Genomic DNA, 26,421 nt, shown 5'->3' on the forward strand with positions numbered 1-26,421 from the left:
ACAATGTGATAGAATGCAGAGGTAGCAGAAGGCAGAATAATCTCCTTACTAGATCTCATCCACTCCTCTAATAGCTAGAAATTGGATCAAAACCTGAATTTCTTCACAAATTGTTGTTGATAACTAACATGTCTGGACACTTCTAATACCCATATAAGCCTCGGTCTCTTTTTCCACAGGTATTGACTTTAAATTTCTTACAGCAGTATACTTCAGATTAATGGCATAGGTGAAACGTTTGTTCTCTGATGGATTTGCTTTTCTTCCTTTTTAATTTTATGTGGTATCACCTGGTTCCAGTGCTAGGAGACTGGGAAATTCCACTCATTTTTACCCACTTTTTAATGCTGTTCATTATCTGATCTTCTTATATTCTTCAACATTAACTTACCACTAATGCAAAAAAATGGCTATCTTTTAATCAGTCTTTCTCTGACAATGCTGTTTAAGCCCCTTGACTTTTACTGACACTTACCCTTTATGACTTTCTCCATCTGCAAATAGTAAGGAATAAAAAGGACCAGAAAATCTCACGTGGTAAATAAAACAAGGTTGTTCAGAGCATTCACTTGACAGCCCCACCTCAAAGCCTTGATTTTTGTAAGTTTTATGTAAGTAAGGGTAATTGAAAGACTTATTACATCCTGAAACAAATCCAGATCAAAGATTCCCTATTTTCTTTATGGAATCTTTCTCTCTCTCTTTGGTTGTTTTATGTAAATTCTGGAAAATGTCAAGACTTCTAAATGTTAAACTCATTTTTTTCCTCTTTTTCCTAACAAAGAAATTGAAGTCATTTGCCAGAATTTTACGGCATGAAACAACCAGCCTCCTTTCACCTCAGAATCTAAGAGAACCAGCTAGGGTGCAGCAGGCAGTCCTGAACTCTGGAAGACCAGACCATCCAGCTCAATGCGAGGTTTAAAAGCTTCTACACTTTTCAGGCATGGAGCCAAATCCAAATGTGCAGAACCCAGAACCTCCCATCTCCTGAAAATACATACCACCTTAGAGTACCCCCAGAAGATGGCATTAAAGCCCACCTCCAGCTCCTTAGCACCAAATTCAGTCAGGTGAGAACCAGTCAGCAGAAAAGCAGGTAGTTGTTTTTGTTTCGGAAGGTTGGTTTTGTTTGTCTGCTTTAATTTACCTGTACTCCGGCAGAAACATTCCAGCAAATTCTAGTTTGCTGACCAAATGCTCATCAGCTGGAAAATTTCCAAACACAGCAGCTGTGTGGCATGCTCTTTTCACAGCAATGAGGACGCAGCTTAAATGTGGAGTAGGAAAAGCATAAACAGTCCCTTTTAAACTAATAAACTAATTAAAAATTCCTGCTTAATCCTGCTACCTTTGAAAGGCAGAGTTGAATAGAGAGAGGCAAGCTTCATGAGAATCCTGCTCCACTGCTGTCAAAGATTTGTCCTAAACCACTCACCTCTGGTCTCAGAACAGCCTTCCTGCAGGCCTGGCACACAGGGCCACTCCGGGAAAAACTCAGGGGAAGTCGACGGGTTCGGTTCTGGCAAGCTGGCTCCTCACATATTAACCAACCCTGCAGAAAGGGAGAACGCAGACGAAAATACATTTTTACCAAAAATTCAAGTTATAGCTTCTTTTTACCCTACCTAAACAATGAATCATACTCAAGGAAGAAACAAAATCCCAACCTTAACATCCTCAGTGAAGCTGATACTATAATACGTATAAAGAAGTAAAGGTCCTTGTCTAAGGTAACACATTCAATGGTGAAGAACTAAGCTGGTCTTCTTGCTTCAAAATCCCACATTCTGCACACTGCAGTCATCCCTTCCTTAAAATATACTGAAACCGCTGCTCTTCTCCAGTTCAGACAACATTAACATGTAACAGAATCATTTTATACGACTATGTAGACCAGACAGCAAGACAAATAACAAATTAAAGTAAAGTGCCATTTCATCGCTTGCGCTTTGGAGGGGAAAAACAGTTGTAACTTTTTGGTTTTCTGATGACAGCCAGAAGCTTTCTTTTCTTTTCTCTTTTTTTTTTTTAAACTTTTTTTTTTATAAAAAGCTATCAAGACTTCAACATAAACTGACTCATTTAGGAAAAACTAACATTTTGCTGAGTTAAAATGAAATAAAACCTGAGCCAGCTCGCTCTCTGTCAGCTCAGGGAGACAACGCAAAAGGCTCCTCTTAAGAGTATGAAAGAAAGAATGCTTCTGGGATTGGTAAGGATGTACCTTTTGTACAAGGTCCAACCATAGGTTAAACCAATGCCACACCTCATCTCTAAAAATCAACGACAGCAGATACCTAAGGAACAGCGTAAAAGAAAGCACACAGTAAAAGTTTCCCAGAAGATTTTCCCAGCTTTTAGAAATGGCTCCAGGACCTCCTGAATCACTGTCTATATTCAGTGGTGATGGTTGCATTACTACCCCCATTCCAATGAACTTCAAGTGCTTTTCAAACCAATGTAAACTTTTAGCATCTACAACATCCTGCAGAACAACTACACGCTATATGAAAAAAATATCATTTTTCCTGAACACACCAAAAAAAATATATATATTTTTTTAATGCCTTCTAGCTCTTGTATCAGGAGAGACTAGGAATAATCATTCTGCATTCACCTTTTCCATGCCACTCATGATTTTATAGACCTCCATCACATCATCTGCAATCAAACTCTTTTCCAAACCACAGTCCTAATTTACTTAGTTGTTCCTTGCATGGAAACCACTCTACATCTTCGTTGCCCTTCTCTGAATCTCTTCCCAGTCCTTTTTGAAATGGTAGGGTGGGAGAAAATGGGACAAATGGGGAGGGAGATGAAACCAGTACTGCACACTGTATTCAGGATGCTAGACAAACATGAATTTATACAGAAACAAGATGGTATTTACCATCTTGTTCTCTGCTCCTTTCTTTCCACAAGTTCTGTTTGCCTGGAGCACTACTAAGCATTTGAGCACTGAGTAGTCATTTCTAGAAAGATATTTATTATTATGCAAGAATTATAATGTTATTCTTCACTAGTAAGTCTATACACAGATCGTATGCAAAATTAAGATTGTTTTTTTAGCACCTGCATCACTTAACATTACTTGGCAGAGGATTTAACCTTCCATTGTTAACTGACAAGTCAACTTGGTACAACAAGGTCTTTCTGCAACTCCTCTCAAACAGCTCCTGCTTTTACCACCCCTGAGCAGCTCAGCCCTGTCAAACCCTGCATTTCAGATTATCAGCTGTTGATGCCTCTGCTGGGAATAGTGACTGATTATTTTCGCCTCTGTTTCCAAAATTTGTTTTTGTTGTTCCTGCAAAGAATTTTAATCTAACCATACCAGGATTCCTGGTACTTTGACAGAAATATTAGGAATCAGAGGACAACTCAGAACATTGCTTGCTTCCCTTCTCACTGGCTCTTTAACAAGCTGTCCCAACATTACACTCTGGCAATGACTTCTACCTAATTTCCACAGTGTGGCAGCTCAGGTTTCCAATTATTACCATGTTTTTCCTACTTTTCCAGTTTCCACAGCTCCATTCAGAGCACTATCATCACTATCACCATCTTGGTTACAAGTCAGTAATGAAAGCCTGCAACTCTATACCTTTTCTGGCTTTCATTTCCTGGAGATTCTGGTTTGCTGGCAAAGCAGATTTGTTAATAAGACATGACGTTTTTTCTTTCCTCACTGGCATGGCCAAAATGGAATCTGTATTTTGTACCTCAGTAATCCAGCATCCTGATTCAGTACAACTATGTCAGCAGCTTAGTTTAAAGGTAGATATTTGAGTTACTTCATTGCAAATACTTTGGAATTTGTGTGGAGGAATACATAAATTTTAGTTTTCCATTTTCCAAAACCTTGTTCAAATGGGATTTGACTATGTCTACTCTTAAAAGTTTTGCTTTATTTATTTTTTTTAAATTTTTGTCAATGTCTTTCCTATCATTTACTGGTATATGCAGAGATTTTTTGGTTTGTTTTTTGCAGTTTGTTCTCTAAAGGATCAGATAACCTGAACACTGTGTTCTTTCATGTTTGTCAGCTTTATCCCTTTCTTCAACTTAAAAATATATTCTTCTATAATCTTTTCAAAAGTGCTAGAAGTCTGATTCAATTTTTGTTTGTTTTTTTAAGATGAAATATCAAATCCTTTCCGAATAACTTCACTTATTCCAGAGACTCATCTTCTTTCATCATTTCTCCAGCCATGACATATCCTCAGTATTATCCCACTCAGTACCAAGTCCATCAAGACTCTTCCCGTTGCTCTGGCAGAGAGGAGCTTTTATGCCCACGTGGGCAGACCAGAAGAACTTTGTGGGGAACTTCACGCCAACGTCAAGGTATATAGCACTACCTAAAAAGTGTGCTCAACTGTAATGCAGAAATGGAAAGAGTCTGTTAAGATATGCAGTTAGGGTTCATTTCACCCAACTTTGGATATCTAAAAGCTTGATACCTGGTCTAAGCTAGTCACCCTACAATCTGTTTATAGTAAATGGAAGAGGAAAAAAGCATATCCGAAAAGAATTCACCTAACAGATTTTGGGATGAGACAAACGCTGCTCTAGACTCTTCATAAAATAAGGGTACATCTAATGTCAGAGCAAGCTTTTTGGAAACAGTATGATCGGTGTAACTGATCACTATGTTTGCGTTTTATTGTTATGTGGATTAACAATGTAAATCATTACACATTTAATACTGCATGGTGAGAAAATTCCAAGAAATCTTCTGTGGATTTAATTTTGGTCTCTTGCACAACTGTTGCCCTAGCAATCTTAGTACCACTCTCCTTGTCACATACAAATTATTTATGACAAATATTTCACAAGTGACATTAGAAAGATAGACACCGCTCAACAAGACTGAGCTACTTCATCAGCAGATGCTTCACCATGAAAAGTCCTAATTTAAGACCTGACCTGACATAGACACCTGACCTGTGTCTTCTGGAGTCAGCAGACACAAAGGAGCCTCAAGTGAAAAAGCTAGTCGTTAGCTTTGGTTTTGCAAAGGTACCTAAGATTTATTTCTAAACAAGGAAGGTGTTAATCTGTTGCCTCATATTTTTTAAATAACTCAATTTTAGTAGACATGGAATAACCTTTTACTGAAAAAAGCTCCTCAAGGATAGCATTGAGATCTTCAGGCACTCACTTATGTGAGTACTGAGGATATCATTAGAGCCACTGTGAGGGAAAACACACAAACGCTTCTGCAAAGGATAATGTATTGTCACAGATCTTCCATTAAGTTAATTCTTAGAGACAAAAGCTATGCTCTGTGTGGAAAGCTGTTTATGCCATATTTGCTTATTATGTGGCATCTCTACCTTCCTGTGAAACATCTGGTAGCAGTCTGACACAAACAGGGCCTTAAAATACACAGCCAGGCAAGGGGAGGCATGGAGGGTGTCCTCACCCATTCCAAACCCCTCCTGTTTAAGAGTGTAATTTTTTCAGCTGTAACTCTGAAAAGAGCCTGTGTGCACAAAGAGAACACTTCATGACTCAAAACATATTGAATGACTACATTTGAACTTTAAAACAATTTATTATACTAGAAAAACAAAGCATGGAAACTGCCAGATAGTGAGGTATTTAGTTAGGGAATGCAAGTGCAACTGAAAAAACAAAGCCTGGAATGGGAGCAGCATCCCAACTTCAGCTGAGCAGAATACTCAAAAATAGACAACCATAAAAATAATGCATGATAAAAGTAACAGTGTGTTTTCTGCCACCTATTGGCATTTTTAGCTAACAATTAAGAAACAAAGGACTACACCACTTGCAAGGTACTGCTTCTATTGTCTTATAAGGGAATGCACAGATGGTCCACCCAAATTACCATTGAATAATGACACTTGAAGCAAGTTTCTTTATGCAATTCTTTCGGTCTAATGCAGTCACTGTTGAAGAAAGTGCTGGGAACTTTGCTGGTCACAAAATACAGGTGAAAAAAGACTGAAAAACTCTGCTTCAACTAAAAACAATAGGTTAGGATGAAAATAAGCATTCAAATTCAACAGCTTACTATTATACTTGTTTTCAACTACTAAGAAATAATGACCAAAACATAAAACTTCCACTGAACAGTACATTTCTCAATAAACTACATTTTAAAAAAGGAGATCTAAGTTGCTGCCTACAGTAAAAAACCAAACATGTTATGTGTAACCAGCTAAATGTCCCTTCAATTCATACAGAAAACAGTTAATGTCATTTGTATAGACTTCCTACCAGTTATAATTAACATTAAAGAGGTCTTTTCTTCTTTGTCACCTCTCTATTCAGGCCTTATTTGCGTTTGTTTGTACTTACTATCTGTTAATCTCTCTTAACAAATGACAACAATAACTGTTGCTATTATGCATGTAAATTAAACATGTAGATAACTGTGTGAAGGGAGCTATTTTTGAAAAAAGCAGTATCAGAAACATGTAGCTCTTTATGTCTCTTGTTTTGCTTTGATAATTAAGCCATAGCCTTGACTTGTTTTAAACAAAAAACTTTTCCATGGACATGCATGTTGCAATCAAATTCAATACATGCATTATGTTCTGATTCAATTTGTTCAAGCACATTATTGTTAACCCTTATTTGATCCATGCCTGTTGTCTTCACTGACCAAACAAAACCAATCCTTCATTTCCCAGCAGCTATCAATGAGTCTGTAAATTAATTTGCAATAGATCAAACAAAATCATAATAGGAAATCTTCAGTTTTGTTCCAATTGATATCTGCAACACTGTGGGAAATGAAATACAAGTTGATACGGGGGGGGGGGGGGGGTGAAAGCAACTAGCATTTCCAAACATTCTGTCTACAAATGCTTAGTTCATTTTAAAATATAAAAAAATATATGCAAAAAAACCCTGAAGTAAATGCACAGTATAAAAGAAAATCCCTAAAGAGTACTATGTCCACAAACCGTAGCTAATGGGGAGAAATTTGCAAGTCAAAAGTAATTTTCTTTCTTTATAAGTCTGTTCTTGAGAATTAGCTTCTCACATTCTAGTGATCAACAAGCATTATAAATATTACCCCCACAATACAGAGGCAAGTGGTTTTGGAACAGCCTTTCAAATAGAAGTTGCAGGAGTCAACAACATACATTTATTGAGCTTTATCTTAACAGTTTTTACAAATTACATTTTACAGTGTAGCTTGGTTGCCTGCTACAGTAGAGGACTGGATGTGCTTCTCTACGACACTTCAGTTCTGTATCTGTTCCTGCCTTCAGACGGTCCGGATGCTGAGGGACTACAATGCTTTAAAAGTTCACATGGAATGAAAAAATGCACTATTAAAGAGAAGAAAGCTGCAAGCACTGAAAATTATTCAGAGGTCACTATCAGTCACTTTGGAGTTGAATTTAAAATTTAATTAGTGCTTGCTTCTCTACAATCTTACTCTCCATTGCAGACAATCTTAATGCAGATTTTTGAAAATGGGATCTTGGTGGATGACATCCAATCTCCAGATGGCTGGGATACCTAACCTCAAGCACACTGGATCTAGAATCCATGGCTTCCTCACTGCAGAGCTGAAATTATCACCTTAAATCATCAAACCTGCCAGAAGGGAAGTGTAGGAACACAACCTGGATATGCTTTCCTAGTCAACCAGCATAAGCTTGCTGTTCATGTCACTGATCAGCAAAGCAGCTTTTGGAAGGCTGAAAGTAAGGGACAACACAATGAAAATTTTCTCATCCAGGCATCATTGTGAGTTAGTAATCAAGCCACTCTAACATCAAACTGACCTCACCTTTCAGACTACTGTCGTGGTTTAACCCCAGCCAGCAACTAAGCACCACGCAGCCGCTCACTCACTCCCCCCCCCCCCCAGTGGGATGGGGGAGAAAATCGGGAAAAGAAGCAAATCCACGGGTTGAGATAAGAACAGTTTAATAGAACAGAAAAGAAGAAACGAATAATGATAATGATAACACTAATAAAATGACAACAGCAATAATGAAAGGATTGGAATGTACAAATGATGCACAGTGTAATTGCTCACCACCCACCGACCGGCACCCAGCTAGTCCCCGAGCGGCGATTCCCCGCCCCCACTTCCCAGTTCCTATACTAGATGGGACGTCATATGGTATGGAATACCCTGTTGGCCAGTTTGGGTCAGGTGCCCTGGCTGTGTCCTGTGCCAACTTCTTGTGCCCCTCCAGCTTTCTCGCTGGCTGGGCATGAGAAGCTGAAAAATCCTTGACATTAGTCTAAACACTGCTAGCAGCAACTGAAAACATCGGTGTTATCAACATTCTTCACATACTGAACTCAAAACATAGCACCGTACCAGCTACTAGGAAGACAGTTAACTCTATTCCAGCTGAAACTAGGACACTACTCTTACAAAAGCATATTATTTCCACTAATTCCGAGGTCAGAAGCTTCAAACCCCATTTTCCTGCCAATGTCCATTATTATGGATAGCATAGCCTAACAAGGCAAATCTGGTTGAAGTGGCATTAAATCCCCTGGAAGGATGAGGTTCCACCAATATTGCATTACTGGGTAAACTATCAAATCTACTGATAGCCCCATGCAATGTTAAAAGATAGGTGACTTTATGAAATATTTTATATGAAGTTTCTTGTGGCAACAGTGGGCTTGACTCAGTGACCTTAAAGTTATCAGTTCCACTTGCAATAACTTGTTCGACATCGCAGGTGTGTCCTCCCTGTTCCACCTGTGTGTGTCTTCTGTAAATACATGAATGTTTGGGGGAGCAGATGGACAAATGTTCCTTAGTAGTATACAGCATCTCAGAAATTAGAACTTGAGCCAAAAACTCTGTTTGCACATTCTTTGGCAAGTGTTTTGGCTGTTAGTAGTAGCTACATCTTTTGAAAATTACATCACAATTTTACACTTCAAACACCAAGGTTGGTATCAATATCAACTTAAAGATGAGCTACTGCTGTAAAGTCAGGAAAGTTTTTCTGCTGTGTACCAGAAACCCAATTACTTTTAAGTAATTTCAACTTCTAATCTGCTTTTTTGCCTGTTCAGAACAAAGAAACACTCTAGTAATAACACTGACTTGATCCAATGTACTTGCACCATCTTGGAGAGATCTCAGCAGCAATGAAACTCGGAATGACAGCGTGAGAACTAGTGTCACGCACTGGAATTTCAGCAGACAACACAGATTTGAGTGACACCTACCCGCCACTGCTACAATCCCAAGAAGAAATCCCCTCAGGTCAGGGATGCTATCATAAATAGTGAAATAAGATTTCACATGGGAAACTCTACCCACTTAGTAATGTGAAGTCCAGCGTAACTCAGGTTCCTCAGGCAACATCCCAGTTTTTAATGGGGAAATGTACCTGGTAAAAACTTCAGAAGATCTCTCTTACAAAGAAATCAATTCTACTGCTGCTAGACACAAGAAAGGCATAGACTCATTCAACTTTTGAAAGGGTTTCTCAAGATGGTGGACTTGTTGAGGCTAGGATTGGCATAATCAGAAACACTATTCTCATCTGCAGGAAAAGTAACTCTTTGCAGTATCCTGGTGCCTGCCTGCTTCATGTACTTTCTCCAGCTGCTTCCAGCTAGCTGCTTCACCCTGATTGTCCTTCCAAAGTACAAAAATACATCAGATAGCTGCTTGATCAATCTTATGGATGGAGTAATTTATCAGTGAGACTAGCAAAGCAGACTTAGTGGAGAACACTTTGATCAGGGGGGCTCCACACAAGTCTATGCGTCTCCTAGACAGCCTGAGCAGAGACGGCCATTCCTTTGGAACTTGTAGCTATTAATACAAACAACCTCAACACTGAATTGTCTGAACTTATAAAAGACTGGATCAACATATGAAAGGAACACCTCATGATATCTAAAAACCTACCCCTTGGTCACCCACCCTCTTTGGGCAGGGGAAGGAAAAGACAGGTAAATTCTTCATCAAGGTGAAATTTGGAGATAATCTTGTCAGAAAGAAATGTGAGGGAAACAAAAAAGAATATCCTGTCACAGAAGAGCATCATATATGGAAAATGAGCCATCAGGCCTCCTTCCTTCCTCACTCTGTAGCAAAATGACCGCCATCAGAAATGAAGCCTTTATAAAACCATGCAAACGCCAACTTCTCTGAAGAAACAGACTTTTTTTTTACTTCTATAAAAGACTACCACCAGAAGTTAGCTCTGGAAATAGAATGTGGGCCTGCAGCTTCACAGGTGCTGCATCTTATCTATTTTGACATTTTTGCTATCAATGAGGATCTGCTTGAAAAGGAATGAGCAGGCACACTCTATTGACAAGAATCATGCAAACCAACCCTAAAAAACAAGAGCAGTAGAGTTAGAAGCAATCAGTGACACAGAATTCTGGGTTAGCAACTTCTTCAGGATCCTGCAGGGCTTGATATTCCACAAGCAAACCAGATACCAAGCACTAATTAAAAAATATATCTGTAAGACCATAAGAAGGATGTCATTTTATCTTTGAAGGAAATCTAGGGGACCTGCAAAGCCTCTTCAATAAGTAGGTTCAGACATAATCAGATCTCGAAGTAATATATGGATAGACATTGTTATTGATATACTAGTCATTCCAACCTTCTTTTCCACTTTGTCAAAATTTTAACAAGAAATTACTGGAAAAGCTCTCTCCACTTCTATAATATGTTACTACAAAGAGATCAAATTGTACTAAGTCAGAAGCTCTAATGTTAGGTTCAAGAGGTCCCTTACTAGAGAAAAAGTGTGTCTGAATTTCATCGTAGAATTTCAAAATGTGAAAGAATTTCAAAATGAAGAGTGTGTGCAATTTCTCTTTAACTGCCAGGCATAACTGAAACTTTTAAGTAAAAAATCTCTTAAAACTAAGTCATCTAACATATTTATACTCAAATTTGAGTATATAAACCAAAGATGATCTTTGAGGATGTTTTGTTTTAAGGCTTTATACTGCTGTCCTAACTGTAACATTTAATCACCTCCCAATAATAAATTCCTTTGATATTTTCACAGACTCTTCAAATAAATTGTTTTATAAAAGGAGCTGGGTCAAGAGTCTATTACTGACGCTGGCTGACTAGAGCTTTTGTCTTTTTATTTTAAGTGGGATAGGTACCATGTTAAGCATGCTGCCAAGCTTGCTCTAGCTGAAACAAAAGATATTGCAGCATATGCTTAGAATGGTGAAGCAACTTAGGTTTATATAAATTCCTTTAAAAATTTATCCTACAGCTTAAATCCCTTACCCAGGGAATGCTTATTCCATGTTCTCTGGTATTTTGTTAGGTGCTGTGTACATTTGGCTTTAAATTCCAAGCAGCAATGGAAATAGTAACTATTATAGAAACAACAACTGAAATTTATACATAAAGCTAACTAGAGGGCATTAAGAGACCTGATCATAGATCCAGTGTAGTATATGACTATCTGGATCACAAGTAAATATAAGGAACTATTTTATCAACTCACACTTGGCCACTGACTTCACATTCATTTTTCTTTTTCTATACAATAAGTATTGTAGCTAGTTCCTCATCCAGAAAAAATAGATTACATTTCCCAGTATGAGTATTTTTAGAGTCTGATACTACCTGATCATCCAATTTAGGGAAAAAGTAAACAGGGACCACGGCATTTCACACTCCATTTCATGCTGCCTCACTTCACTGGAAGTTGAAGATACGATTTCAATTTCTTTTCGAAGCACTTCCTCATTTTCAGGGCTTCTTGAGTTTTGGCCTATACAACTGATCTGAATTCAGCTGTGGGATGGAGTGGATAAAACTCTTATAAAGAAGGGAAATTCCTTTCCTGGATGGTTCATTCTGCTCCTCTTGAATTCAGCATTACCCAGGCTGATTAATGGATAGACACAATCTTCCAGGAAAAATACAAAACTGTCTCTTAAATGAAAGAATAGTAACAAGAAGATATGAATTGCTTTTGAAAGTGTACTACTTGAAAGCAGTACAAATCCTGGAGATGGTTGGTTATATATCCAGTATTATTATCACAGGAACCACATTAAAGGATGTTATCAAATTGAAGCATCTTAGCCAACAACTTCCTAGTGGAAGGCAAATGATCACTTTACCACCCGGTGAGACAGTACTACTGGTAAAAAAGAAGGATACCCTCTCCAAAATAATATCTACTGAAACCTCCTGTTTTCAGAGACACTCGTTTCTATTGTCTCAGTTCCCCACTGGAAAGCTGCCAGCCCAAACTGACTCAAAGGCAACTGGAATCAATGGGAACCACACCTTCAAAGGACCAGATTGTGAAGGTCCAAAGCAACCAGACAAACTGTAATTGAGGGCAATGTAGCTACACTAACTTGCTACCTTAAAGAAAGCACGAGAGAGGAAATAAATACTACCCGAGTTTCTCAGAAGAACACAAAGTGTTCTTCTATCTTGAAAAATCCGACATTACTAGAATGATAGAAGCACTGATGCAGGTTCCAGGTGGCCATTATGAAACGTGAAGCTCACCTTTCGCACCCAACTGCTCTGATCTAAAACACCCAAAGAAGAGACCCAAACTTAGTTCCCTTTTGATATTATGGAAAATGGACATAAATTTGAGAGGATTTAGCCTACAATAAAATTCTGTCCCATGAGCATACTTCTAGGAGTTCCTTTAGTACTCACATACCTGGAGGTCCTATCAATAATGCATTGCTCCTGTGATGCAAATCAGCCACAAAATATCATATGCCTATTTCTAGGCTGCTGAAAATTAAAGTTTGTAGATTTTCAAGAATGATATTTTGTGATTTGGATACTCCAAAGTAATAGGACTTGAATTGCTTTCTAATCGAGAACTGAAAAAAACATTTGAAAGAATCCATCTAAGACTGAAATAAAACTTCATTAATCTCCAAAAAATATTACTCTCAGCAGTATCTGTCATATCAGTTGGACCATTGAAAGTCTCGGGGCGGGGGGAAATCAAAGCAGGAGATAACAGAAGAAGAAATGCACCCTACCCCCCCAAAAAAAGAACCCAAATGCTCAAGCTAACGTAAAAAATGCTTTAAACAAAATTATCAAACAAGACAGAAGTGCAAAATATCTTGTAGGTCAATGTAAGAGTTTTACATGTTATTAAAAATTGATTTTTTTAAAAAAGTAAGACATCTTTAAATGTACAGTCACATGTCATTTCATACAAGTTATTTGAAACTTATTGATCTCATTTGTGCAAAGACCAGGCTCTGTCATCAGCCTGCTGAAAAGATAATAGAGCACTCCAAACCCTTATGATAGGTTTGATGCAAACAGTGGCCCTCATTTAAACACATGTAATAGCAACACAAGTGGACAAATTCCAACCTTAACAGTTGTACATTATAAACCAAATTAGCATGTATGTTCTGCTTTACTTCAGATCAAAGCCAATACCTTGGTCTTCTTATCTTCAGTAAAATAAGGTTCTAGGCACCGAAATATGTGCCCTAAAACATTAAAAGTAGAGCACAAGTGTTCATAGGCTAACATACCACTCACAGAGAGAACCAGCAATGACCAACAATTTTATTCTACTTAAGACAATCTGAAAACAGCTAAACTGGATTTCAAGCAAGCAACTGGGAGCAGACACAATTAAAATGACTACATATGGGAAACTACATTGAGAAAAGGATCAGTGAAAGATGTCTTATGTATTTCTGTATGGAGAGCTAAAACCTCTCTAGAAGGATATTCAAGTCCATTCTGCAAAATATTCTCCTTATTCATACAACTCAAAGCAAGCCACATTCTTAGGCTATAATAGGTCATAGCTAAGTACAGTACCTTGCTTCAGAAAACATTTTGCTTTGTCTGCCAACTGTCAACAAAGCACAAAGAGCTCATACAGCCCATCTGTGTACTGCCTGTTGAAGAATCTAGCAACATACAAACAGTAAGAACTCAGGATTTCTTAAAATCTGTGCCTCTACTTTGGTTAGAAAGCTGAAAACACTCTAATCCACCCACCTTATTCCAGAACTCTGTCCTCTTCCCTCTCCCCTCAAACATTTGTACAGTCCTTGAATTTTTTCCTCTGTCATGGACCTGTCTTGCAGTAAGTCCAATACGACATTAGATGTAATACAGAACACACAGAGAGATTTTACTCATGTACGTGGCAATACCAGTAAGGTTTGTCAACTCAAGTATACGTTTCAAGTTGGTAAAGAGACAATAAGGTTGTTTATGTGAAACATTTATCTTTGCAATATGGTTATGAACACCTCTAAATACTGAAGGAGTTAATACAGTTCTGAAGACTTTAAAAATGATAATGTGCACACATACATCAATAAGTCAGTTTAGAGGAGCTCAATGGAGTGAAAGGTAATGGCAGAGAAAGCGGTCTCAACGGTCTGGTCACCTTAAACTAGAAAAGTTTAAAGCATCGCTAAGCAGTGTTTGTTCATTTAAGTTTAATTATTTTCTCCTTGAGAATGGCACTAATGAAACTGAATATCTTTCATGGTTTCGAAGAGCAGTCTGAATGGTCTGTAAACAGGACTAGGGGCAGACAAGAGAACTGGCTGAGCCGGGGGGTTGCTAGGTGATGCAGAATGTAAACCCACAAACTTGTTCAGGTTTACTTTGCTTTCATGCTGCTCTCACACAGGCTCTCCAAAGTTTTAAGAATTAATTTCCAGGTAGCTATTTAAAAACAAAAAGTAGAATAATTAAAAAAGAAAAACCCTTAATCCTCTTCACCTCTTCCCTTGCGCCACCCAATAGGAAAAAATAGGAAAGAGGAAAGGAAATTCACAGCTTTAAAGTGCAGGAAATCCATCACAGAGTCTTGAATACGATGATGGGAAGAGGACCATTCCCTCTATATATTTGCATGTAATTGTTGAGGACTGGTGATTATGAAGAACTTCTAATCTTTTCAGATTATTTTTTACTTTTGTAAACGTAAATAAAAATGATTTCTGGAGCCTTTAAAGTACTTAAAATGAAGTCATATTTACTAATATTTCCACTGCAGATTACAAAAGCAAACTTTTCAGTATAGCCATGTGTTTCTACTTCCCTCCTTTTCAGAGCTGTGGGGTTTTTTTTTCTCTTTTTTTTTTTTTTTTTTCCTTAAAGTATCTGATCAGAGATTGTCCGGTAAGAGCACTTTATTAGATCATCAGTCAGAGGGTTTTACAAGCACCAAGAGCTATGGGCTCAAATGCAGCACATCAGTTTTAATAGCCGAAGGTCTAATAGTAAACTGCAGATACTGCTGAGAACTTTCCATGCACTGAACTCTTGAAAAAGCACCATCTCTCAAGCTTAAATGCAGCTGCCTCTTTCAATGCCGCAAATGGGTAAATTTGACAAAAAAGCCACCATTAAGACTACATGAAAGGCTCAAGACAACATCCTTTCAATGCTTTGTACTTCAGTAATCAGATGTACTTACTCCCCCCCTCCCCCAAACCCGATCAAGAACTATTTCTGAATGGTAGGAAATAATTCCACTTTGTACATCTTTTAGTTAATCAAGACTTTCTATTCAGCAATTTGACCTTTTGTTCAAAACAGGATTATCAGTTTTTTCGCCAGTTACCAAGGGCGACTCGCATGGTGAACATAATTGCAATAATTTGCAAAACACCATGGCAACCCACATTACAACTAGGTAAATACTGGTCTTTTGTGCTACATTGTTATTTTCAGAGATGCTGAAGTCAAAGAACGAATGACAAATGAACACAAAATTTATATTTGCTTTGTCTCAAAAGAGAAGAAAATTGATAACAAGAATTGGGGGGAAACCGACTACAGCTGTAATTTCTAACTTGATTAATTAGGATGGTAACAGTCCTTAACAGTATATTCAACAAACAGCCCTGACTTAGTCTCTCCACCCACCTCTCTCTCTTTCTACACTACTACCACTAACCCCCACCCCAGACAAATTTTTTCAGCTAGGAGAACAAACAACTCCATTTGCTCTTTTCTTCAACTTAATGGAATCCTTAATTACAGAATATTGTTCTCCTGCTCTTCATTACACTAAAAACTGAAAGTGAGAGAGGGGAGGAGGAAGACAGTGCCAAGCAGACAGGGTAGCTACAGTCATCTTATCTGCCTTTGCTTTTTTTGTCCACAGCGGACCTAAAGATGAGATGGCATTTTTAATTTTTTTTTTTTTTAAATATTAGCAGCTGTTGTATAGCAGATAATTAAGTAAACTATTTAGTGCTCAAGTTCTCTCACTGGCAGCATTAGTAAGACATGAAAGCTTAAGTCAAGTCATGGTTAAAATCCAAACTCCGAGAGGAAGCAGCTGCTTAAAAAAAAAATAAAAAATCTCTTAAAATTATCAGATCGGCTGATTTCTAACAGAATACCTACTGTATTAAAACATTTGCCTATGAATAGTATTATATACTTAATAAACTAATAATTTTTTTACTTAACTGATTTTCTTTATAATTGTAAGGAACTTATTGTTACAATATAGGCTTCTGTTAAGACTTCAAGAAGCCACATTAAAACCAATTATTTCAGAAATATGTTACAAATAGAGAAATAATTTTGCTTAAGAAAAAAACTGCTGAAAACAGTCTAATACATGTTACTAATTGACTTCACAATAAATTTGCTATATATTACTGGAGCATGAGTTTTGTGCTGAAACATTTATTATGCCACAGGGAACTGACTGGCTGGTTGAGAGCTTAATTTTCATGATACCATTAATAAAAACAAGTTATGTCTCTATACAGGCCAAATTCTGTCATCAGATGTATGCATATGGTTCCTATAAAATGCAATAGCACCCTTTAGCAATGGATGTTCACTGTATGTTCAATGCAGAATATATGAAAAATACATGAAGCTGCAAGAAGCATGCAATCAGAAGCCAGTGTAATCCTCACTTCCGTTCCCTGTACATACAAATCATGTATCAATTTACAGTTAGAGGACCACATCTATATTTTAATTCTCATTAAAGGACTGGATTGCCATTAGGATGAAACAGGCTTGCAAAGTGAACAAGACTACTGCTGCACCTCCACGTACTGTGAACACTGGAGAGTGGAAAGAAATGAAAACAAAGTGCTAAAGGCAACTGAATCCGGTCCCAGGGAGCTGAAACGCACTACTGGCTCTGCTACACAGATTCTCCATCCTGCTGGACAAATCACTTCCAGTTGATTGAAAGGCCTCACAGGTAACGATCACCTGAGGAATCAGCCTGTTTTCATTGAAATTGGAAGGTCTACACTGCTGAAGTTTGAGTAGACCCAACTGTAACCTGAAAGCTGTACTTCGGGCAGTTACACAATACTACACACTCTGAAAAATCAGGTCCTTTCCTTCACAAATTGGGCACCCAAACTTATGGATGTGTTTGATGTTCATTCCCCTATGCCTCACTTCCCTCAGAAATAAAAATAATCATTTGTCCCCTTGCTTTACATGGCTCTTGTAAAGATGTTCTTTAAGAGGCACTTGATCCTACAGTGAAGTGTGCCACAGGAAACTCCATGAGAAAAATAAATAACTCTAGGCAAAGTTTCAGGGAGTGCACTCAGTAAGGTAAAGGGCACCCACTAAGCAATGGAGAGAAACAAAGACTAGCTGCTCATCTGATGAGTGCTTTCTGACCTATAGGCTGCAATGTACTGGAAAAAAGACAGAATGGGATAACATCACACATAAATGACCTGGATTAAAATTAAGCAAGCAGTATTCATCCTAGGAGTTTTTCAGATTTTGGATGTCCAACTCTGCAGTATCAGGATCCCTCTTCTATTTTTAAATTAAAAAAAAAAAATTTTCTACCTTTCTGCCCATTCTTCTTCAAAATAGGGTTTAAAGGAATACACAGATTTTGCTGCTTGAAACAAACAGAGTAACCCACAATAACAGCGAATTTCCACCGTCTCTGCAAGCTACGCATTTTGCCCAGTATTCGTCAATAGCACAGGCAGGCAAAGACTTAAGAATTTTCTCATACTTTTTTTATTAAACCAATCACACTCAAATATAATTGCTTGCTTTTCTTGTCCAAATTTTCACAGGCAATCTTCATCCATGCCTGCTGCCTCATGCGATTTCAAGTCTACCTGCCCAGCCATGTGCTTATCCAGCAGATACCCCATCTAAATATTCTAATTCAGCCAATTGCACTCAATTCAGCTTCTTTGCTTTTAGTTTCCTCTACATCCACCCAGGTCCAGCTCCAGTGTCATGTGCCAGTTCTAGTCTCTTTACTCATCTATACTCAATTACTGCAATCATACTTGGTTTGGTTTTTGATTTTTTTTTTTTTTAAATCATGCTAGCTTCTGCTCCATATTAAAAATTTTTCTTAAAGGTTTGTAAAATTATCAAATCTAGATGGATTGTCATAGGATGACAAAAGACAACCAATAGAAAAGAGGAAGGAAGGATGAAATACATTCTCTTCCTCATAGCCAAATGTTGAAGACTTCGAAGCCATAGCACCTGCATTTCAGGGACGGCAAGGTCACCTGAACTTTAACACTGCTTTTATTGCAATATCATGCAATAAGCAAGTGATTATAATTCAAGCACTTTTATGCCTGTGGGCTTCAATTAAACTGATTTACATTACATCAGATTTTCCCCTTTCCCATTCATTCTTCCTCAGATGACCACTACTGTGCATAAATGCAGTTGCTTGGTGGACCTCACTAGGCAAGTTCATATATCAAGATGTGTACACTTCAACTGCAAGTTAGGGTTTTATAACACTTTGATTTGGAATAATTAAAATATATCTGTAGCATACTTTATTTTGATATAATAAACATATACTGCCCTACTTCATCTTAAATGACTTCATTTTCTTCCTGCTACTGTTATTTAATTAAACTGACCATCAAGCAAGACACTCCAAAGTCTCAAAAAACGTTTTGGTAAGTGTTCTGAGATGGTCAGGCTTCCTCCTTAGCCTCCCCTCAGCTACCTATCCATTTCTCTAACTACTTTCAACACCTGCCCACAATTCTTTCCTGCAGACATCTTAGGTCTCTCTCAAACTTGCCCTTAAACCTGCCTATTCTTTTAGAAAGAGAGCTCTTGTTCTGCCTCCCTCCTGGCCTTGACTTAATCTACCTTTCCCACTACAGTCAGATCGCGTAGTTCTTCACTTCTTTAGGAGAGACTGATTTCTTCAGTAACGTCTGGTACCCAATGCCATCTCAATCTCCAGGTTAATAATAAACATCTTTTAAGGGAAAATCTCCATACATGGCACGCTGTCCAGATGCAGACCAGAGATCGTGACAAGAGAGGTCAGAGGGAGATAGAATTTTGAGAGAGAGAGAGTTTATAGCCTTTTCTATTAAGATTTTAAAGGGCTTGTAAATTGGGCATGTCTGCTACTTGCCATGAAGAACAGAAAGCACTCAAAAATCTAGGCTGATCTGCTCTAACTCAAGCACTGAAGTGAAGCCAAAAAGAAAAAACAGCATCTCAGAAGAGCTGTTGTGGATTAGTTTAAGACACAAAGAACATGTTTTCCTTAATCTTGAAAAAATGCTCATCCATTTTAGGTTAAAATTTCAGCTAGAACTCAGCTTTAGACAGATTTGGCACACAAAATGGCAGACACCTAAAATGTGGCAATGTTTTAAAACTTTAAAAGTTAAGTTTTCAAAACTTACATTAATGTAATACATGGTAAATTTTATTAAAAACTGCTTTGAGGCTAGCAAGAAAAAAATTAGAAGGACAAGAGCTCAATGAGAACAACAACAGAAAATAGGGGGGTTTGTTTGGAGGTTTTTTTAAGAAGTAATAGCAGCCACAGTAGCAGCAGCGAAGAAAATACTAAGGACCAAGTCAGTGCAATCAATTGGCTGCCATTCTTGCCAATCCTCAAACATAAAGGTCCCAGACACATAGCCAACACCCTCCCTGGTATATAACAACTTACATCAACTCATATAGACAGAAACAAACTACGTAAAACATAGATTACTAAAAATATTTTCAAATGGACTGATGTGAAGCCAGCCAGTACTACTCCTTTATCACGGAAGTGGACATGACCATCTGGAACTGGTTACACGACTACTCAGGATGAATAGGGCCACATTAAGAGTAGGAAAAAGGGCTGCACAAAATTGATCTGTCTGCACCCACAGTGGTCTTGCTTAGATAGGTTGCAGAACCTCCCTGAACAACCTGACCTAACATCAAGGTTGGAACTGCTTTGAGTGGAATGAAGACATCCAGGAGTTTCTTCAGCCTAAACTATTCCAGACACCAACTAAAGTAAGCAGATGGACCTTAAGCAACAGATGCTCCTGTGTAAGCATTAAAAAAAAAAAAAAAAAAAAAAAAGCCAACTCAACAGAAATACAGACCTGTCACAAACACATTGAACTAAAAAAATATGAGAACAGGGAACAGACTGTTTTCTGTTGCTTATACACTGGTGTATAAGCAACACAGCAAGGGAAATAAACAGGACATTTTTGTTGCAGATAATTTTTTTTTTAACGTAACACTAAAAATTTTTATTTAGTAAATCACATTCAGGAAGAACAAACTGCATAAAAATAGCAGGTAAAGTATGATCCTTCAAATACACTTTCCTTCCTTTTTTAAAAGGTTTCCTGCTACTGCAAGCTCCAAGACCTTTAAAGCCAACAGCTCAATACTGAAATTAGTACGGCCCAAGAGAGCTTTCCAGCTGCAACCTCTTGAGAGCAAAACAGGTTCCTTGTTACTTCCTGTCTGCTAGAAAAATTTTGCTGCTATGGTGTTGCTGCTTTGAGTTTGTGGTAGACATACATGTTGTCCCAACTCTCTAGAACCAGTATTTTCTAAAATCTAGAGAGAATACTTAATAAAAAAAATTATACAACTGAAACAAATTCTGAATTTCATTATGACAGGTAAAGAAAAATTAAATGACTGGAGTAGAAGACTGCGACTACTTAGCAACCAGTATTACGACCGGATTCTTTTATGTGGGTAAAAGAACAGTTCCAATCAACTTGAAAGTCCGTTTTCTTAAGATAAGGAAAATTACAAGCAAATTTTAACTTGGTAAAATGTATAAAACAGATGTATAAGAAATGGAGACTGAAAGCAGACAGCTGCTAACATAAATCAAAAGTTTTCTGAAGTAGAACACTAATAAGAAAAATTAAGACAGATATTAACTAAGAATATAGAACCAAGTCAATAACGTGATGAAAACAACAAAATCATTTACAGCACAAAAAACCAGAAGTGTAACTTTGTCCTGTAGTTTGGAAAATCACAGTAACAGTCTAGTAGCAAATAAAGATGAAGAACTATTTTTTTGGTTTTTTAGCAATAAAAAACTTAATAGGCCTTCAAAATTCAGCATATTCACATGACAAATGCTTGAACTTAATAGCCCTATGAGATCTAAGAAGATCCACTACTTGCTAGAATTCCCAACACTTGAAGCTACCTCAAAAGACTGAGACCCATTTATCTCCCAAAATGCTAGTTTTCCTTGAAATAGTTATACAGCAAACAGGAACAACCCACGTAACTATTTGTATGCATCAGCCTAACATTAACCTGAGGAAAAACAACAGAAATACTGATAGGGACTTCAAGTGATCAAGAATTTAAGAACAAGAATGCAATTAACATCAGTCAATATGTTTTTATACAGAACAGCCTCAACCAAACAAGACAGTTCATTTTTTCATAAGATTGTAAGATTGGTTTGAGAAAGGCAGATGTACTATAATTAATCTCTTGAACGGTATTTGATTTACTTCCAAAGGACACTGGAATAGAATTAGCATTGCACAGCGTTAATAAAACTACATGTGAAATGGATTAAAAGGTGCAAAGTTGAAGCATCTCAAAAAAATCAATTGTCCACGAGACACAAAGTGATGACAGTCAAGTAAGCATTTGTCAATACGGGATAGAGAGGGATTCTGGTGATGCATCACAAAGAAAAGGTTACACTCACATTCTTCAACATTTACATCAGTGATTCGTAGAAGAGAAATTAATTCAGATAAAATTTACAGATGACAAAAGCAGAACAGCAAATAATGATAAGCATGAGGAAATTGGTTTGGTAAACTTTGCTCATTCAAAACAAAATACATGTTAGTGCAGCGAAACAAAAACAACACAATGGGAACAAAGACTGCAGTTCACACCTACAGAATGGGGATACTGTATGCCAGAAATTATCCGCGGAAAAGGAGTCATGGTAGATAACGTTACTCAACATAAGCTTTAAAGGCAGACATAGCGAGATGTGGAGATTCAATACTGAAGAACTGTGTATGAGTACTGAGGTGAATTTCTTCAAAGGTATTGGTGAACACACACAGTCCTGCTGGCAAGAGTAAAAAAAAAAAAAAAAAAACCAAAAAAAACCCTGGTACACTGAAGAGCCATAAACAATGATTCAAGGCCTTGAAAAAAAGCCTTACAGCAACAGACCTTGAAGAGCACTCTCTTACCATCAAAAAAGAAGACGGAGAGGTGACTTGATCAGAATGTGTAAGTATATTCATGGGTGAAAAGCGTCAGCAACACAGGGTACTTAAATCTAGAGAAAAAAGGAGTGATATGAGCCAGTCGTTGGAAAAACTCAGTGGATTGAAAACTGGCTCAACGTCCGGGCCCAGTGGAACAAAGTCTAGTTGGAGGCCAGTAAGTAGCAGTGTAGCCCAGGGGTCCAGTCCTGTTCAACATCTTCATTAATGATCTGCATGATGGGGCACAGCATACCCTCCGCAAGTTCGCTGATGGAAAACTGGTGGATATCAAATTAAACATGAGTCAGCAAAATGCCATCATGGCAAAGAAGGTCAATGGCATCCTGGGCTCCATGAGGTGGAGCGTTCCCAGTAGTTTGAGGGAACTGATCCTTTGCCTCCCCTCAGTAACAAGGTGGGACGCGGTAAGATCCATCTGCCAAAGCAGAGGAATAGCATCTTTTCCAACAGGCTTGCTAACCTAACGAGGAGGACTTTAAGCTAGGTCTTCTGGGTATGATGACCAAAGCCTGGAGAGAAGTCACAGTAGGAAGGAGCAGTGAGGAAACACCCAGGGGACAGCATGATGGGGAAGCTCCCACATTCCCCTTGAAGGCAGCACAACCGAGAGCCCATCTCAAATGCCTCTACACAAAGACATGCAGCACAGGGAACATGCAGGAGGAATTAGAAGTCCATGCACAGTCTCAGAAACCTATGACCTCATGGTGACTGCAGAGATGTGGGACTTGGGACAGCACATGATGGAATGCTGTGATGGACAGCTACAGGATCTTCAGGAAGACCAGGCCAAGGATGCAAGGAAAAACACAGGTGGACAAAGTTCTGAGCAACTCTGAAGCTGGATGTAACTTCAAAGATAGCCCTCCTTGAAGTCAAGAACTGGACCAGGCAACCTTCTGAGGCCCCTTTCACCCTAAATCCCTTTATGATGCTACGATAATTTGTTTGGAAATTATTTTAGATGTGGAGAGGACGCAAACCATGAATTTTTGATACAAACTAAGCTAAATGTTAAAATGAATGAATGGGTGGCCATATTGGTTAGTTGAGGTTGCTGTCAGCAAAAAACCCAATATAATTCCCAATGTTTATCCAATTCTCCACAGCCTTCAGAATTGACCATAATTCATGCTGAAGTAGTTAGAACTAGCTGATGTTTGTTGCTTATAGTAAGTCACTCTCAGGAGAGCCCTTGGGGATACATAATGGAAATGAAATCTTTCCCTTGAAAATTAATTTCAATGAACGTCAGTTGATTATGGCTTTTGCCACTGTAGAAGTTCAGTGCTGATGAATGCCCAGTGACCAGCTGCAGGACAGCAGTATATGCTGCCTGAGAAACACTGCGTCCGGTCCTAAGAATGGTGTCTACCTTTTTGAGATATTAACTTATTACTATTCGAGATATTAACTTATGACTATTAACGTCACAGATGGAAACCAACAGGAGTTAATGCATGCCACACTGAATGATGGCAGAACTACTTAAGAGAGAAATAAAATTGATTAATACAACCAAAATAGTACACAAGTTTCAGATATTTGGGCCTGTGAGAAACAAAACCAAAACATTAAGGCTCCATACGACAGCTGAAGATGTTCTTGGGAACCGTGAATTTATTAAAAGAAAACAGCACCCAATCCATCAGAGGCATCTATCATTAGGGGACGTGGTTGGGAAGGTGAAAACCAAAACAACCAAAAACCCCTGACTGCAAATCATCCCTCTTTTGCCTCTCCTATCCCACCCCATATTATCAGCAGCAAGCCCTTTGGGCTGGTTGGCATGATTTTGTTTACAGATGTAAAGCAGGGGAAAATGCAGAAGGCTTTGGTAGAACCTCTTTCTCATCCTGCATGACGAGAAATACGTAAGATCAAAATCCACCTTAGGTCAATATAGTTGCTTAAGTACTACAGGGAAAGACTGCTATACCATTCATATATGCTGATGTATGACTCAATGAAGACCCTTGTCTTTAGAAAGAGTAATCTGCAGCAAAATGAAGACATCTACGAGAATCCCTTCTCATCCAGTATTTTTAACCAGGATAATTTACCTTGACTTCTCTGATTAGTTACCTCTGATCTTTATGAATTAAATCTTTCTTTCTCTCCTCAAAAACCTATCGTAAACCAGACACGTCTATTCTAAGCTGGGAACTTCTATAACATGTGACAATACTTTCACTCATGTTACAGTGTTTTGAAGGGTTTTTTTCCTTTTAAATTAGCTTTAGCACAACTAGGGCATTATTACCTTATCAAAACTTGAGAAGACAGCAGTAGAGACAAATGAGAGAGGTCAGAGGATGGGAAAGGTGGGCAAGGAAATTAAAAGCAAACACTAGGAACAATTCAGATTATTTAGTCTGTATTTTCATGGGGAAAAAAATTCTAATCGTTTCCCAGATTCCATCAGATACATAAGCAGTTTATACATCTATATGCGACACACATCCACACACACATATGTATATAAATTAAAATTTCCTTTTTTGCATTTCCTTTGACTGAAATTCAAGTCAGATCACACATCCATATAAAAACAAAGTGTCTGAAAGTTTAAGCTGATACTCCAAATAGTTTTGCTTCCTTTTTTTTCTTCTGGTTTTCAGTTTGGGTTTTTTTTAATGGAATAATGATCACACGCACTGATAATGTACTGGTATGGGCACTCAAGAAGTCTGTGGCTCCTCAAAAAATCTGTCTTAAATTTTCTGGTGTAATATCTGGAGAATACTTTATGTATGTTTTAGAAATATTTGAAGAAATACACTAACCTAATAGGCTCCCTCAGTTACTATGGTAATAAGCATTTTGTAAAAGCATATAAATATATAAAAGGTGGTTTTACTTCATATTGATATTAATCTATTCTCCTATGTTGTAAAACACATGAAATAACAGGAACTGAAGAAATAAGCTAAGATTCTAGTATTTAATGTGACTTCTTACAAGAGGCTTTTTGGAGACTAACAACAAACAATTTTCCATTTTGCTGTGAAGTTACTGATTTTTAAGGCAGAAACTTCATATAACCCATGCTTGAAAAACATCATTCTGGGCAGACAGCGTATTAAAATATCATGAAAGTAGTAAAACTAGAAGATGTAATGCCTATGTTATTATAAAGATCTTGGTCTAACTGGCAAACACAACAATTAAAAAGTTCCCCGAAAGTAGTACTTATGACAACACAACCACCCATAAATATAATTAATAATTAAACAAAGAAAAATATATTTTGAAAGGAAAGGAACCCAGTAAATAGAAAACCTGGATGTTTCAACCTTCAGACCACTCCTGTGAAGGGATCTGCTGGTCTCTGTATTCCTGTGAAGTGCAGTGAATTCAACAGCAAGCTCACCCCTATGCTAGTGGATTCCATTTGGAGACTAGTCCTTAATTTGCCACCGAGTTAAGTTTATCCAGAGTTTTCATCTCCTGCCTGTGGATCCAGAGTTTGGGGTTTTTGGGGGTTTTGTTGTTGTTGTTGTTGTTTTTACAAGCTAAAAATCATAATACATTTATTCTACTACTCTATCAACTATTTTAAAAACAGCAGCAAAACTCAAAAAGCAGAGCCCCAATTATGTATATCAACTTTGAATGCTTCTTCACAAAAGAAAGACGGCACACTTAGGAGTTTTACCAGACTCTCTAGTCTTACACTGAACTATTAAATTTGGTCTTCCTATTTTTGATCCTGTTTTAAGAGATTAAAACTGTGCTGCACAGTTTCTTAATGAAATAATTTTGTCTCTGCCCTCTATTTGCACAAAGAAAATATTCAAGACAAAAATCGCAAGACGACAAAATCTTAATATGCAGTTTGGTAAAGTTCTAGTCAGTCTTTGAACAACACGTTTATCTATCCAGTAAAGCTTGTGTTAATGCGATGTAAGAGTTTGGCAAATTCAA

The 26,421-nt window shown here is 37.8% G+C and overlaps 1 protein-coding gene across 2 annotated transcripts in view; it reads right to left on the reverse strand.

The window, feature by feature from the left end:
• Positions 1 to 26,421, reverse strand: part of POLA1 (DNA polymerase alpha 1, catalytic subunit) — a 204,317-nt gene that overhangs the window by 65,849 nt on the left and 112,047 nt on the right. For both annotated transcript variants that reach the window (XM_030020516.2, XM_030020515.2), the window contains exon 35: positions 1,439 to 1,555. In XM_030020516.2, the coding sequence (XP_029876376.1) occupies positions 1,439 to 1,555 (117 nt within the window). The remainder of the gene's footprint in view (positions 1 to 1,438; positions 1,556 to 26,421) is intronic.

The sequence above is a fragment of the Aquila chrysaetos genome, chromosome 7, assembly GCF_900496995.4.
Source record: "Aquila chrysaetos chrysaetos chromosome 7, bAquChr1.4, whole genome shotgun sequence".
NCBI lineage: Eukaryota > Metazoa > Chordata > Aves > Accipitriformes > Accipitridae > Aquila > Aquila chrysaetos.